Raw genomic sequence first — 15,774 nt, forward strand, 5'->3', positions numbered from 1 at the left:
CCCCAGACCCACTCACCACTTTGTCCTTGTAGCTTTGCATTTCTCATGATGAATCCACCTCGCCTGCACATCTCTGAATAATTTAGCACAGTCAATCCACCTAACTTGCTTCAATTCAAGGAAGAAGCAGAGAGCCCTTAGTCAGTCCTTGTGGATCCAGGAGGTTTAAACCTTTGGACACCCGTGGTGAACAGGAAGCTTTAAGTGTCAGAAATTGGGAGCTATTAAAGTGTAAATGCCTAAATTTTCTGTGACCATTTAAGATGTTGCCTGCATACAAGCTGCATTGATCATCGGGTTTCCTTCCCCAAAGCAATGGGCTCTCAAGAAAATTAAAGACAAGCTGTAGCACTGGAAGACCACTTGGCGATCTAATAATCTAGTGGCAGGGCAGAAACAGTGAATCATGGTCACAGGCCAGTCCACTTCCTGCATTAATATGGCAGTGACCAACATGTTGACCAGTTTTTGTTTCTCACTTTAAGTTGACAAAGTACCTCCAGGTAGCAATTCCAATACTAATAATGGATAGGCGATATCTGTACAACCAATTGAATTTCCACAAACTTGGCGACAAGTATTCGGATCTGCACAAGCCACAAGATCTAAAACAAGAGGAATAGGCTGTGAGTTTCTGAAGATTACATTTATGATCTGTACACTATCCTATGCAACATTGCTTGAAGTTGTTATCAATGGCCCATGAGATTATTCAACTTTTTCTCAGTAAATCAGTTAATTTCTGAAAATGTCACATCTAGAGAAAATGTAAAGTTGTAATGAGATTTACATTAGTTGGAACGATGGAAGGAATCATTGGATTGGAGCATAATTTGTAGAAGATCATTACTATGAAAATAAAGTAAATTTTACAAAGTAGGTCATCCTCAGTTTAAACAAGTTATTTGTCACACTTTACACTTACTCGCTGAACATGAGCAGTGTCTAGTAAAATTAGAGTTAAAGAAAAGATCTCAGATGCTGCAATTTATAAATAATTATAATTGATAAGTCTGAACATACAGACGGTATTAGGCCATTCATCCCCTCAAGCCTATTCTACCTTTAATTATATCGTGGACGATTTGTATCTTAATTCTATTCACTTGCCTTGCTCCAGAACTCTTTCTTGTGTAAAAATCTATCAATCTCAGATTTAAAACCATTCTCCTCACTACCATCCTTAGTCTCTTGAAAAAGAGTTTCAAATGTCTCTCTCAAATTGGATGAAGAAGTGATTCCTAGCTTCCTGAATAGGCTTTCTTTATAGTTTCTAATTATGTTCCCTTAACCTTGATTAAATTCTCTCTACCTGAAAAATCTCTGGGTGGGACGGTCCACGGTTAACCTTTCTGTGTTACTGCTAATTGAGGCCCCTAAGTAGCCAAGTGGGACCACTTAAGATTGTCAGCGCACTACTACCGGGATTAGCCCACTGCAGGCTTGGTCTACGGATATACAGCATTCCCTGAAACAAAAGGAATATGGGCTGTTGTCACCTTGTGGGAAGTGAGGTGACATGGTGGCGGCTTGGTCAAACGAGGGTATGCACATTGGGCGGCAGTGCCCTTGCTTGCAACCCCTTTGCCCCCTCTCCCTGTGACCCTATACCCTGCAGAAGTCTACCCTTCCACTTCCCTTGCATTTGAGACTGAGATAGGGAGGTACTTTATAGATAGATGTGACTCTGGTGTGTCTGTTCCTCTGTAGCCATGGCCCCCTCTATTGCACTGCCAAATGCAGAAACTATGGCCTGCCAATCCTGGCTGCTGCAAATGTCTGCCCTTAGGCACTTCATTCCAGTGGAAAGCTTGCCAGTGTTCCCAGAACTGGCTCCTTGGCAGAAGATTTGACAGGCCTTCCTTAGAAGCAATATTGTGCATCTCTCACTGTCAATGAAAGGTTTCCGTCCTAGTTTATTGTATGGGTTTTGCTTCCAGCAAGGCATTTTAACTGATGGAGCAATGCTTATGTTTGTCACATAAGGCGGGGTTATCACGGTTTTGAACAGACATAACTAGAACATACCAATATTAGATTCCAACTGAGCAGCAATGAACAGCATTCTTCCAATTGTATGCTGTTTTAAGCAGTAAGGTGAGACACTCAAGTCACATGCAATGATAATATCATGAGCATGCTTATTAAAGATATACTGCCATACACAGACAGCTGTCTGTACTCAGTGAAAACTGATGCTACTCATTGTCTGAATCCAGTATTGTCCAGAGCTGATATTCATTTGGTCTGCAATTAGTTTTCAAAATGACCATGAGGACCTTGGTGTCTTTTTTCTTTACAGATGGCAAGTCCTGCTAACTAGGATATAAATTTGCCTGCAGTAGGGTGCTTTACAGGATGCAATGTTTATGTTATCACACATAATATGAGAAACTAAACATAGGATGTTGTGGTGCTGATGAATCCAACAAAGAGTAATTACAAACAACTGTTTTAGGCAAACATAAGATTACCGTGGAGGAGAATGCTTCCTGTGATCCAGGGTAAGATGGAGTCTGAGAAATTAAACCCTCAGGTTATACTTTGATATCATGGGCATGGCTCTTGAAAGTTTACTTCATACGAATTGAGATAGAGCACAAACGTATGTATAACCTTTCCTCACAATCGAGCCATTGGAGTGTTTATAACGTTCTGGTCAATCTGTGCAATGGTGCATCCAAAACCATTTTTTTTAGGCTCTGATGCCTCAAACTGCAGACAGTACAGTCCTCTAACAGTCTGAGCTACGTACAATACTGATGATGGCTGATGGAATGTGGGTCTAAATTTACATATTTCAGGTATTAGCAATGGAGACCTCCAACGATGACAATGATTCAGAAGAGGAATAGGTGGCATCTCATTTAACAGAGTTAACATTGGTTCATGCTAAAGACCTAACATCAATGAAGGATACAATTGTCCTTCATTTCGCAAATTGCTGTTTGAAGCTAGATACACTGCAGGGTATATAAACTTCAAAGATTAACAATTGATTGATCATTTTTGTGAAACAGACTTTTACTGATTCAAAAATCAAAGTAATGAAACTGACTTTCCAACGCAGATTTATGAAGAACACATTTTTAGTTTATTGCCTTCATTAATATTAGGACCTAAGCTTTAACAACAGGCAACATGTACTTACTGGGAAAAAGGATTCGGCTGATCATGCCTGGAAACACCATAATGAAAATAGGCAAGATTTTCAAGTAGGCAGCAAATATGGTGCCACCCTTGGCATGAAGAATTGATTTGGCAGAAAGTGCCCTTTGCACAATAACCTGAAATTAGTACAAGGTGTATATAATTCATTTGGATGTCAATAAATTCCCAATTTTGTGTAAAAATATACCATTGACAAATGCTATTCAAACCAATTTATCTATTTACACATTTTTTGGAGTCTGCTCTTGGTTTGTTTCATCTCAGTCCATTAACATATCTTTTATTCCAATCTTCTATTTAAATAATTCTCCCTTAAATGTATCTGTGGTGGTTGCCACAGTTTCTCCATGTGATAGTATGCTCCACATTTGAATCATGCTCTAGGATTGGATTTTACATTCCCCTGTCAATAGGCTTTGAACTCCAAAGGTGGAATAGCCATCCCCACAACCCCATCTGACAAGCCTGAATCTGAAATGTGAACCAGGACGGGGTGTGTGGCCCAACATTTCAACCCCCCATCCCACTCTGCCGAGGACATGGAGGTCCTGGGCTTCCTTCACCACCGCTCCCTCACCACCAGACGCCTGAAGGAAGAATACCTCATCTTCCGCCTCGGAGCACTTCAATCCCAGGGCATCAATGTGGACTTCACCAGTTTCCTCATTTCCCCTTCCCCCACCTCACCCCAGCTCCAAACTTCCAGTCAGCACTGTCCCCATGACTTGTCCTACCTGCCTATCTTCCTTTCCACCTATCCGCTCCACCCTACTCCCTGACCTAGCACCTTCATCCCCTCCCCCACTCATCTATTGCTACATTCTCCCCACCCCCACCCTCCTCTCATTTATCTCTCAACCCTTCAGGCACTCTTGCCTGTATTCCTGATGAAGGGCTTTTGCCTGAAACATCGATTTCACTGCTCCTCGGATGCTGCCTGAATTGCTGTGCTTTTCCAACACCACTCTAACCTAAACTCTGGTTTCCAGCATCTGCAGTCATTGTTTTTACCGGGGTGGAAATGCAGGCTGTCCACCAATCCTTATGCCTATTGAGGCTAATTAATGACTAGTTAAGGGTCTCATCCCATCCCCGCCAATATTTTAGCCAATTACAAGGGAAAGCACATGCCAACTGGATAGCCATGCAGCTTTAACTGTACAGACTGGTGTTGGGCACATTGACTAAACCTTCCTTGCGGGTCCTCTGTGCCCACTGGAGGCACACATCCCAACAATGTGAAGACTGTGGCTCTAACTCGCTCACCCACATTGCTGGATCTGCCAACCTGGACCTGGCAATACCCCGTACTTACTTTGAGTATGGGCTCCTCTTTGTTGGGACTGTCGAACAGTAATCATGCTCCCACCTGACATTGCTGGGACTGCAGAGCAGCAGGACATTCTACTAGCTGGCAGCTCCCTAAGGTGAGGATGTCCTTTCAGAGATGGAACAGGTAGTCTTGCCTCACATGACTGCCAATGTGAATTGTGAGGGATAACATATTGAAAGCAGACTGCTAATCCCGTGATATTTCATCTGGGCTGTTGGGGACCATGTAGCTGTGTAAAACCCAGCCTCAAATAAAGGGGCTTCTCCTGGATTCCTTGCTGGATTTATTAGTGATTACTTTGTTTTCATGACTGCCTAATTTTGGACATACATTTAAGTATTATTTTACTTTTCATATATTTCACACTGTTGATAAACAGTTTCATGCTGAAATCTTATTCTACACGCCATGTCATTTCATACTATCCAATCTAAGTGCCTTAAAGTTAAGAGATCGCTTCACATGGGTTCTCTGGGATATAATCTAGTACTTTTTCAATTCCAACAGTATACTAAGTGTGTCCATCAGCAAAGAGCTTGAAACAACATACCCTCTAAGATGTAAATCTGTGTGGCTGCACAGAAATTCTGAATGTACTATACGTTGAAATAGGCTTGTTGCTCACAACCTTGCCAATTCCCCTCGAGGCATTCCTGACATAAAATAGGTCGCTACATTTATAATGTCCTTTTAAACTGCCTGTGGACAAAAAGGAGTGCTCAGGAGATTTTGTTGCCTGATCAGTACGGAAAGATGTAAATGGTCTGTTGCTGTGTAAAGCCAATAATCTTTATTTCTCTATGAGCTGCACCCAAACTGAGTTGGAATTTCATTTTTAAAAATGACCAAGTGAAGCAGGCTTTGGAGAGCTTCTCAGTGCCCAGTGTTTGGTGCTTGGCATCATGTTAAAATTCTGTGGAATTATTTAAGTCAAGTCGTGTGTCTACAGAAAGGGAGTATGAACCATTTTGGACAAGTAGCATTGCTACGTCTAAAATTCTGAGTAGAATTGGGAATCTTCTAGCCATGGTGACAGGTTTCTATGTGTGTCAGATGCCTCAGCTGATCAAAAAGCAATAACATCAAGAGTTTTTGAACTTTACATACAGAATGCAGATATATAAATGTGTGTTACCTGATCTGTGCACCAATACCAAGTAGAAAGAACAGTTATTCCAAATATTACACCTGGCCAGGGAAAGTCAGAACTAATAGGATCGTGGAAAATGTGAAAGGCATCCTCTCTTGGTAGGCCACAGGTTGAGTTAGATTGATGAACATTGGGAATGGCTGTAAAATATTTCTTCTTGAGACCCGCATAGCCATCGACACTTTTAAAAGCTATAAAACACAGACTTAATTTACTGAACAAATCATTTGTTACATTTCCATATAGTCAAATAGATACTAAAACTTTGGCACACTAGTCATATTGTACTGTACACAACTGGTATCCAGAAGCACTATCAAAATTATCATTCCTTTGAGATAATTTCCAACACACAATTTTGACCAGTAAGTTTTGTTTTGTATGAAAATTGTGCTTGAGTAAAATGTTTGCTTCTACCCTTTTTTTAAACTTTTCCTTGCCTCCCCCCATCTCCCGCATCCATTTTACATTCTCCCTTCTCTGTTCCTCAAGTCAATGGAACATATTGTCCCCTTTAAATTGAAGTTAAATTGAGAGCTCATTCTGAGGGAAACCACTAGTGTGAATTCCTGGTATATATATATAAACTGAAAATGTGTTGCTGGAAAAGTGCAGCAGGTCAGGCAGCATCCAAGGAACAGGAAATTCGACGTTTGCTTATGCCTGAAATGCCGAATTTCCTGTTCCTTGGATGCTGCCTGACCTACTGCGCTTTTCCAGCAACACATTTTCAGCTCTGATCTCCAGCATCTGCAGACCTCACTTTCTCCTCATATATATGTAAAACCAGGCAATGGTGGAAGAAGGGTCTGTGCTGGGACACGTAGTATTTTCTATTCAACTTGCCTATTTTTATACCTTTCGACATACACACAGAACCCGTGCACAATTTTGCCTGCACCTTTTGTCTTTTCACACGGGTCAGATTCATATTGTATTTTTTGAGTCAGGTTGGAGGAAGTGAGGAGTGTGAGTGTGGAGGCAGGCCACCATTCTCTAATGCCCCCAAACATCTTCCTATAATCACACCTATGCCAATTCTTGGCCCCCCCTTCAGATCACCATGCCATCCCATACCTAAACCATGCTCCTGTCATCTCGCATCCCGTCACTCCCTACCCATTCCCCATTTCATCTCATTAGCCCTGAGAACACACACATGCCATTCGATTACTCCCTCACCCTCAAACAAAGGCAAACAAACTTGACTTGGAAAGAAACAGAAAATAAATAGAAATGTGAAAACTTAAACTGAAATTACAAAGAGAAAGAAATAGCAGAACATCGGAATTGGGTAGAGAAAAGTTTAGATTACACAAGTGGGAAATGTTGCTATAACTTTGAGGATGGCTCTGGATTTAGTTCTTGTTTGGATTTGGCCAGAAATATTCATTTCATACCAAAGTTTAGTGAGATAGATGTTGAAATGTATTTGGAATGTTGAGAAAATTGCCATAATTTTGCTGAGGCTGAGATAAAATTTGATGGTTTTACTGTGGAAAGTGTGGGTGAGGAATGTTTGGTGGTGAACTTCTCTCTTTCAGATAAACAGTTTGGAGACTATGATAAAGTGAACATTGCCTAGGAGTTAGTGCCAGAGGCTTACAGGCAAATATGTGGCCATTTTATGAAGAATCATGAGTGAAATTTACCTAAGATAAAGGAAATGGCGTTTATTGCAGAAAAGAGAGACATGGCGTTGAAGCTTTGCAGTTTGACCTCATTGGGACTGACACTGAGTTACAAAGGGAGCAATAACTCATACTAAATCAAGACAGAAAGTGCTGGAGAAACTCAGCAGCTCTGGCAGCATCTGTAGAGAGAAAGCAGAGTTACCTTTTGGGTTCAGTGACTGGACTGGTTGGCAGATGGACGTTAATTGTTCAAAGCATTGCTGAGAGAATGCACCAAGAAACAGTTGCCTCAAAACCAGTGTTTCATAGGTATAGTTTGAGGAATGTTCTATCAGATTTTGAATACTATACAGAAGGCGATGGCAGTGAAAGTGCTTAAAAATACAGTGTCCCTTTGGGAATAACATCTCACCGTGAAGACCAGAAGGTTTCTAAGTTGAGAGAAGCTACATCAATGGCGGAAGACTAAAGAATGACTCACATTCATGTTAGAAACAAACCTTTTTGATATCATGACAAGCTGAAGAGTAAGATCTGATTACAATGAAGAAAATGATATGTGAGGGCTAAATGTTAGAAATTTAAAAAAACAAACCTGTGTCATTTGTCAGGGCATTCAGTATTCCCCCAAAAAATCTGTCCAGTGAGTAAAATAGATAACAAACTGATGTGTTCTCTTGCATTTACTATTAAAGTGGAACAAAGTGCAGAAAATTGTGGAAATTTTCTTCTTTAAAAGTGGTGTCCTTTTTCTTGTCTCATGAGGGAGGATAACCAATTATAATTCCAAAAGCTGTAGGATTAGCACAATCTTTCATATTGGAAGGCAGCAGGAATTTCCCTCCACATAATTTGTTAAACAAAAACATTTTGATGCAGTGTATTAATGGGAATTGCATACTCACACATTTGTATGGAGTTAATTTAGAATATGGCTTACTTAATAGCTCTGTAATTGTGGGGGTGGTTTGTAAGTGTCCAATTGATGACATGGATTTTTTATTAGGAAATGGTTTGACTGGGGACAAGGTGCTACCATCTTCAGCAGCTTGAGAAAAGCCTATTAAGACTGTGGAAACTGATGTTCAAGAAGAACTGAATAACCTAAAAGAATCCATGAATTTTTGGAACCCTGCTGCAAGAATTAATGTTTCGACTAAAGATGTGTCCAAAGAGTCACCAACTCAGCATTCTATTTTTCAAAGGATATAGGAATATCAGGCTGAATAGAAAGAGTTATGACAGTTGGAGGTAAGTTAAAAGTGACTTCTACGTGGTTTTGATTTCTATAGAAACTGATAATTTTTAAAAAGAAATTCAAACTTCCAGTTAATGGCTGAAAGGATGACATGACAAAACTTTGTATTTTAACACTTTTTATTAATAATAAAAAGAAAGTAAAAATACTGTGGACTACTATCTTTGGAAATAACTTGTGCACAAAATAGAGTATTTCCCTTTCTTTTTAGCATAAGACACTTAGAGCCATACAACATGGAAACAGACCATTGGATCCAACTAGTCTTTGCCAACCATAATCCCAAACTAAACTAGTCCCACCTGCCTATGCTTGGCCCACTTCCCTCTTCACTGAATGCTTTCTACTATCCTTTAAATGGCCATTCAATTCTCCAATAATCATTCCAAGGTGAATCTTACTTCCTAGAGGGTTTACTTCTGCTATCTTCCCTCCTCAGTCGAGAAAATTTTAACCTCAGTATTGTCTTTCACTGAGTTTTCTCTCTCATAGATTTTTCTTCTAGTATACACTAGTCCCAATCTTACAGCTTTGTGTTAATTCCTCATGAATTTGGTCATTGTGTTATTCAAGTGTGCTCTCACCCACATTCCTGTGTAATAAAACACAGCTTCCTACTTCTTAAAGCTGCTCTCCCTCTCCCGAATCCTGAAAGACTAACCTTTCCTATGAGTTTTCAGGGATATCTTAGATCCTAACCCTTCAAAATTCATCTCCATAGCATTATGAATCACTGAGACCTTGTATCCAGGTACAAAGACTGATTAGTTATTCTTGGGAGCCTAACTTTATTTCTTTTTCAAAGTAAATGGGCAGGTTAAAGTAGATTCACTTATGATCCAAATTTTCATCACTTTTCTGGAGTTTGGAGACTCACAGCCTACCCACTTTAGCACTCAGGCTGTTGCTACTGTCTCCAAGTGTAAACACCTTACACCTTATTCTCAGTAAACAATTAGGACTGCCTAGATTTTAGAAGAGATCACATGATCCTTTTACATTTACCTTAAATTAAAAATCTTAAAAATTTCATTATTGTAACACCTCTCTCTTTGAATAATGAAGAATTGCACCATTGTGAAGGGTTCTTATAGATACCATTCAAAGTACAACTTATAACATTCTATACACTTTGATAACTAACTTAGTTCACACAGCACAAGTAATATTCTTCCCACCCCCCTCACTCCCAATCCCCACACTGTCACATTTTCTTTTAAACAGCACATCTTCGTAGATCATATCGTTTTATCTGCATTAACCCAACTATAAGTTACAATTAAGATTTAAAGTCACTCAATATTGTTTCTTAAAGTTGTTCTCTCATATGTGAGGATTTGTTTTACAGCTAGCAACTCCACCTTCTGCGATGCAGCATTTGTAAAAATCTTTCCACATGATGATTAAAGTTCATATTGTTTCCACACTCTTGGTTAGTCATTTGTATCCTTGGATCGATCAAGCACAGCACTGCTGATTTCTGACATTTCCTCTGGCTTTTGAGTACCAACAGGTGAACAATGTAGGTTCAGAACAAATTCTTTGTTGTAATGCTATTTGGTCTGTTGATCCAGCATTTTCTTTACTTCTTCTTTAACACTTTGCAGTGACATCAGTAGTTGAGTCCCTAAATTTCCATTCTCTTTCAGAGATATAACTTCTACATTGTCCATACATAAAAATTCTTTCAGCTGACTACTATCCAGTTATCTTGCTCATGTGTAAAACTATGGTTCCCTTGCTGCTTTAAGCATCTCGTTGAGATTAGATCGATGTTTGGATAAAAATTCTGATATTCCTTTTTATTTAAATTTGCAGTTTTCTTTTATATTCTGTCTGTCTTTGTCTGTCAACTTTAGCACAAACTTTGTTCAGTTCTTTCAGAACAACAGCAATAGCTTCTTAACTTGGAAATTTCATTTTCCAATTTAGGATTTAAGTCTGCCATTGTAGTTCTACAGTAACAGCAACAGTTACAGCAAAGATATTTTATTTTTAACAACTGTCTTTATTTGTTCATCTATTAGTCTGGAATTCTATTGCTGTATTCTGTTTTGACACCGCTGACTTAGGATCTGGAGGCAGTTTAATTGAGACAGATCTAATTCATTTCCAGCTGGTGTTACCTTTTTGCAGTCAAGCTGATTTACTCTCAGCAGTCTGAGCTTTGATTCTTTGGACACATCTTTAGCTGAAACAGTACTTTCTATAGCAGGATTACAAAAAGTCACTCATTTCTTTGGTTTATTGTCAGTTTCAATGGACTTGCCTACCATCTCTGGCGACAGCAGCAGTTTATCTCCCACAAGGTCATTTCCTAGTATGAAATCAACATCATTAATAGGTAATTTCCACACCACTCCAATAATAACAGATCTATTGACTAAAGAGCAGTTTAAATTCACTCTACAATTTAAACAATTTTAATTAATATCCCTCTTTTAATATACTTTAAGTAAGTAAAATTTCGCTACAGAGTAATTCATGTCTTTTGACAATATCAGGGATTTAACTAACTTCATTTCTCAAAGGTCAACAGCTTTTTATGCCTCTTTATCTGACACCATGCATTCAAATGTAAAAATATCCTATATTCCTCTATGTTCTGATTACACCCAATATAAATATATTAGATTGTATAACTTTGCTACAAGCTAAACTCTCAGAAATACTAGATATACACACTAAAACTACCAGCTTAGCTTCCAACTTACAATAGGCTGCCTTCATGTGCCCTGTCTTATGGTTACACATCTGATTATAAGTTGTATCTCAATTGTCTTAGTTAATGCAAAAGTATGTTTTCTTTAGTTCATTGTATTAGTTGTCTCCTGAATAATGTTTGATTTCTGTTGATTTTAGTTGGTTTGGTATATTAAATGTCTTAAAGCCTGAAAACATATTTAGATTCAGCAGTCAGTGAGAAAGCCATCTATTTTAAGAAGTAATTAGACTCTGCTGTTATCATAACAAAACATGGAGTTGGGACTAAATTTTACAAATGTATTTTGTTTTGTTGGAAGTCAGCTTCTTCCGAGAAAACACCTCTTAAGTTGGTATTATGGATAGTATTAGCATTTCTGGGATAAAGAGATACACTGTTGAAGCTTTTCATCTTGCTCTCAGAGTTATAAGAAAAACAAAATTTCGGTACTGAAATTTGGTATTCTTGCAATTCTATCCTGAGGTGTGCAGGATTAGAGCTTTGACAGCATACCTTTTAGCAATTCTAAACTTCTGTAGTAAAAGTAACTATAAATAAGCTCATTGTTTGAATTTCTATCTTGTATTGTAATTTTAAGTTTTTATACTTCATCTATCATGGGTTAAATAAAGTTTCAGCAGGCTACAAAGGTGGTACAGCAGTTCCATTTGTGTCAATCTTGACACATACTGGTGAACTCCTAAATCCTGCCAGATTTGGGCATTCCTTAATCAGTCAGAAATTGGAACTCCTGGGTTGTTAGATCAATCAGAAAAAGACTTGTAGAAAATTTCTTCAGCAGTATTTATTTAGTTTAGTACCCAGTCAGCACAGTTGCTCAGTGGTTAGCATTGCTGCCTTACAGCACCAGCGACCCGGATTTGATTCCAGCCGCGGGTGACTGTCTGTGTGGAGTATGGCATTTTCACCGTGTCGGCGTGAGTTTCCTCCGGGTGCTCCGGTTTCCTCTCACAGTCCAAAGATGTGCAGGTCAGGTGAATGAACCATGGGAAATGCAGGGATAGAGTAGGGAGTTCGGTCTGGGTGGGGCACTCTCCAGAGCATTAATGTAGACTGGATGGGCCAAATGGCCTGCTTCCACACTGTAGGGATTCTGTGATTCTATCAGTAAGAAACACTTTACCACATATGGTTAATGAAGAAGTTTGTGGAATACATGCTTCAAGAGCTAGTGGGAACCTAACAAGCTAGTAGAGAATGATGAGGGCAGAGATCTAGTAGCAATAGTCTCTCTCCAATACGTAACTGCCTTTCCATATGGATTTCCAATATTGGACAATTCTTTCCACATCTTGAAGAAGGGTAGCTCTGGAATTGTTGAGAAAATGGTTGCCAAAAAGAGTAGGGTTAAATGCAGCAGTGTCACAGTAATGGCTGATATGGTGCTAAGAGCACATTTGCTTTGTATTTGACCTCTAAACACCCAAATTCCAGAAGTTCAATAACAAAGCAGCATAGAAGCTTCTGGGGAGGAAAGACATCAGCAAGAACTGATGCTCTTTGCCAAAACCAAATGTATGTGAGAACAGGATTCTAGTGCGAGAAAAAACACAGGAAAGAAAACATTTCCTGCTGTTACTGTGGACAATAAAATAAATTCAGCCAAGGATTGAGAATAGGTGTAGTTTGAAATTTTCCGTAGCACTGAATGGAGCAGAATTTGACTGTGCAATAATATTTAAATTGGGTAATTATTGGAAGCCCTTATTAGAACCCTTGTGGATTTTTATTTCAATTTGATTACTTTATTAAAATCTGATGACAAAAGGACAGTGTGAGAGAGTTTATGACACAAGAATAATATAGTAAAGTCCAGAACTAGAGGGCACAGGTTTAGAGTGAGAGGGGAAAGATATGAAAGAGACCTAAGGGGCAACTTTTTCACGCAAAGGGTGGTACCTTTATGGAATGAGCTACCAGAGGAAGTGGTGGAGGCTGGTACAATTGCAATCTTTAAGAGGCATTTGGATGGCTATATGAATAGGAAGGGTTTGGAGGGATATGGGCCGGGTGCTAGCAGGTGGGATTAGATTGGGTTGGGATATCTGGTTGGCATGGACGGGTTGGACCGAGGGTCTGTTTCCATGCTGTACATCTCTATGACTATAACTAGGAGTTCAAGCAAAGGGGAAGCAAAAAGAGAGTGAAATCACAGGCAGAGGCAACCCTTGCAGTGTGTGAGTTATCAATGAGATATATGAGAGGTTGGATTATTTTGATCTCCTCACCAGTGTGTATTTAAAGACAGACTGTAACAGGCAAATATCTGCTTCCCCCCGACCCCTGACTGTTTTTAAGTCTGGTCTGATTTCCCAATTGAACAATAATATTAGCAACCAGAACTTCCATCTGAAATGGAGTTAAATCTCACGGATAAATTTGAAATGGTGCCATTTCTCTAATCCCACTTCCTGCTCCTGCCAATAGACTACCCGCAGGCCCTCCTGAGTAAAGCTTTTACCATCTTTCAGAGACACACTTTGACATACAGTTGCGAATCATATTATTGTTATTCTAGCTCCTGAAATTAACAGTCTTTCAGAGACATTAAACTAAGGGAGGCTCATAGAAAGACATAGATTTGAAGAATAGCTGATAGGTTCCCCTCTGTATGCCAATTAACTGTTGAGAAAGTTATTTTCCTAAGTTCTAATGTAGGAAATGAGGACACATAACAGTAACAAAGACTCAAATATATGTACCAAATATCGTGAGAGTCAGCGATCCAGCCAGAATGATCACTGTCTGTAGTGTATCTGTATATATAACAGCAGCCAGCCCACCTGTCAGAAAAAGGAGAGCAGAAATAAATCCTCAAAGCAAACTTGATTCAAAAGTGCATATAATTGAGAATGCGTGAGAGCATATATACAGAGTTTGCATCCTCACGACTGTTTCCACTTCCAAACCTGTATGCTTGCACATAATTATACAGGAGTGCAGACTCGGATCTTTTATTTGAGTTCTTGTCTTCCGAATATTTATTTGAGATTTTTATCTTCATTTATGTTTTTGCTTATGTCTTTACTTATGTATGTGTGCAACTGTACACATGTGGATACATGACTGTTTCTTTCGGTGCATGGGAGTTTGTCCGTTGGTGTGTATGTGTTGTGCGTGTTGTGTGTGCATGTTTGTTTGTGTGTGTGTGTGTGTGTGTGTGTGTTCGTGTTTATTTATGGAGTCAGTGTCCTGTTTGCTGTACATCAGGATTCACACTATCCCTTGGCAGGTTCCTACATGCTGTGAATACTCCTTGTGTTGAAGCCTTTTAAAAATTATGTCAAGATTTCTCAAGATTATGTCAGTGATGTACGTGAATCTTACGACACCAGATTTGCACGAGTTCAAAAGAGGCGTGAGCCAGTCAGCATTGAGCAGTTGTGTTTAAGGTCAGCAGTTTTCCTCGCATGACTCTGCAGTAGGAGGGAGAGGAACAAGTTTATTAGCAGTTTTAAATGGAAGCTCAGGACTGATGGAGTTAATAGCTGGTGTTTGAGTGCATGATATTGTGAGAAGGGAAGGCCAGTGTGCTGGGTGTCCTTACAGAGAGGAGCTGTAAGACTATGTTAAATGGTCAAGGGTGATGAGGGCATATGTGAAACAACAGGAAAAGATTGGAAGGCACAGAATTGGGCTTTGAAGATAGCATGCACTATGATTTGTGGTTCCATCCAAATGCTCACTGGCATGTAAGGTTTGCAGATTCAAGTTGGAAGAAGCCACTTTTATGTGTGGATAATGTGAGGAGTGAAGGTGTTTACTCCTTATTAGTTCTTTGGATATGAATCATGGATAAGCATATTCCCTGCTCTTATGGCTACCCATTCAAAAGAGTTCACTTGCTTAAATAACCAAGAGGATCAAATATTGCTGAAATATTGGAAGCAGCAGGAAAGGATGCAACAAGGGGAGAGCTGTTGTGAGCAGACAACAGAGCTCTCAACAGCAGAATCGGTGGGATTGTCTGGTCAGGATGTATCAGGAATACAACTTTCCATCAAGAGCTAACTACATGCAGATGTTGGAGGAGCATTACAAAAGTAAAATGATGATGAAACTGTCACTGACAATGTGGAATCTTCAGCAAGACCTGCATCCGTGTGGATTTGGTGGGAACGCTGTGCCAGTGGCTTTCAATGGCACTGCGATGCTCAGTTTCTTCACCAGTGGTGGCTTCACGTGTGAAACGGGTGACAGATGTGGTCTATTACAGATATAGGTGAACAGAGGAGGTGACCAATGCACAATTCCATTGTGCCAATATCTCGATCCATTTCTCCACATATGATGGCAGCCAGATGTTAGTGAGGGCATCGCTGGAGGTGAGATGGCACCGAAGAGTGGAAACTTTAGTTCCAGTGGTGTTGGCATGACAAAGGGGACCTGTGCCTAGCACAAGGTGGAGCACTTAACAAGGAGGACTGTAATGTTGAACTTGTTTCCTTTATTTCTTTATTTTTCTGCCTTTAATATTCTATGTTTTAGTTTATTTTTCTTTGT

At 39.5% G+C, this 15,774-nt stretch overlaps 1 protein-coding gene across 1 annotated transcript in view; it reads right to left on the reverse strand.

Annotated features, from left to right (window-relative positions):
* The window catches only part of LOC132825604 (sodium/myo-inositol cotransporter 2-like), a 61,240-nt gene that overhangs the window by 22,743 nt on the left and 22,723 nt on the right, over nucleotides 1-15,774 (reverse strand). The window contains exons 7-10 of the mRNA XM_060840987.1: nucleotides 13,974-14,054; nucleotides 5,640-5,845; nucleotides 3,152-3,287; nucleotides 498-605 (exon numbers count right to left, since the gene is read on the reverse strand). Of these exons, the coding sequence (XP_060696970.1) occupies nucleotides 498-605; nucleotides 3,152-3,287; nucleotides 5,640-5,845; nucleotides 13,974-14,054 (531 nt within the window). The remainder of the gene's footprint in view (nucleotides 1-497; nucleotides 606-3,151; nucleotides 3,288-5,639; nucleotides 5,846-13,973; nucleotides 14,055-15,774) is intronic.

The sequence above is a fragment of the Hemiscyllium ocellatum genome, chromosome 20, assembly GCF_020745735.1.
Source record: "Hemiscyllium ocellatum isolate sHemOce1 chromosome 20, sHemOce1.pat.X.cur, whole genome shotgun sequence".
Lineage (NCBI taxonomy): Eukaryota > Metazoa > Chordata > Chondrichthyes > Orectolobiformes > Hemiscylliidae > Hemiscyllium > Hemiscyllium ocellatum.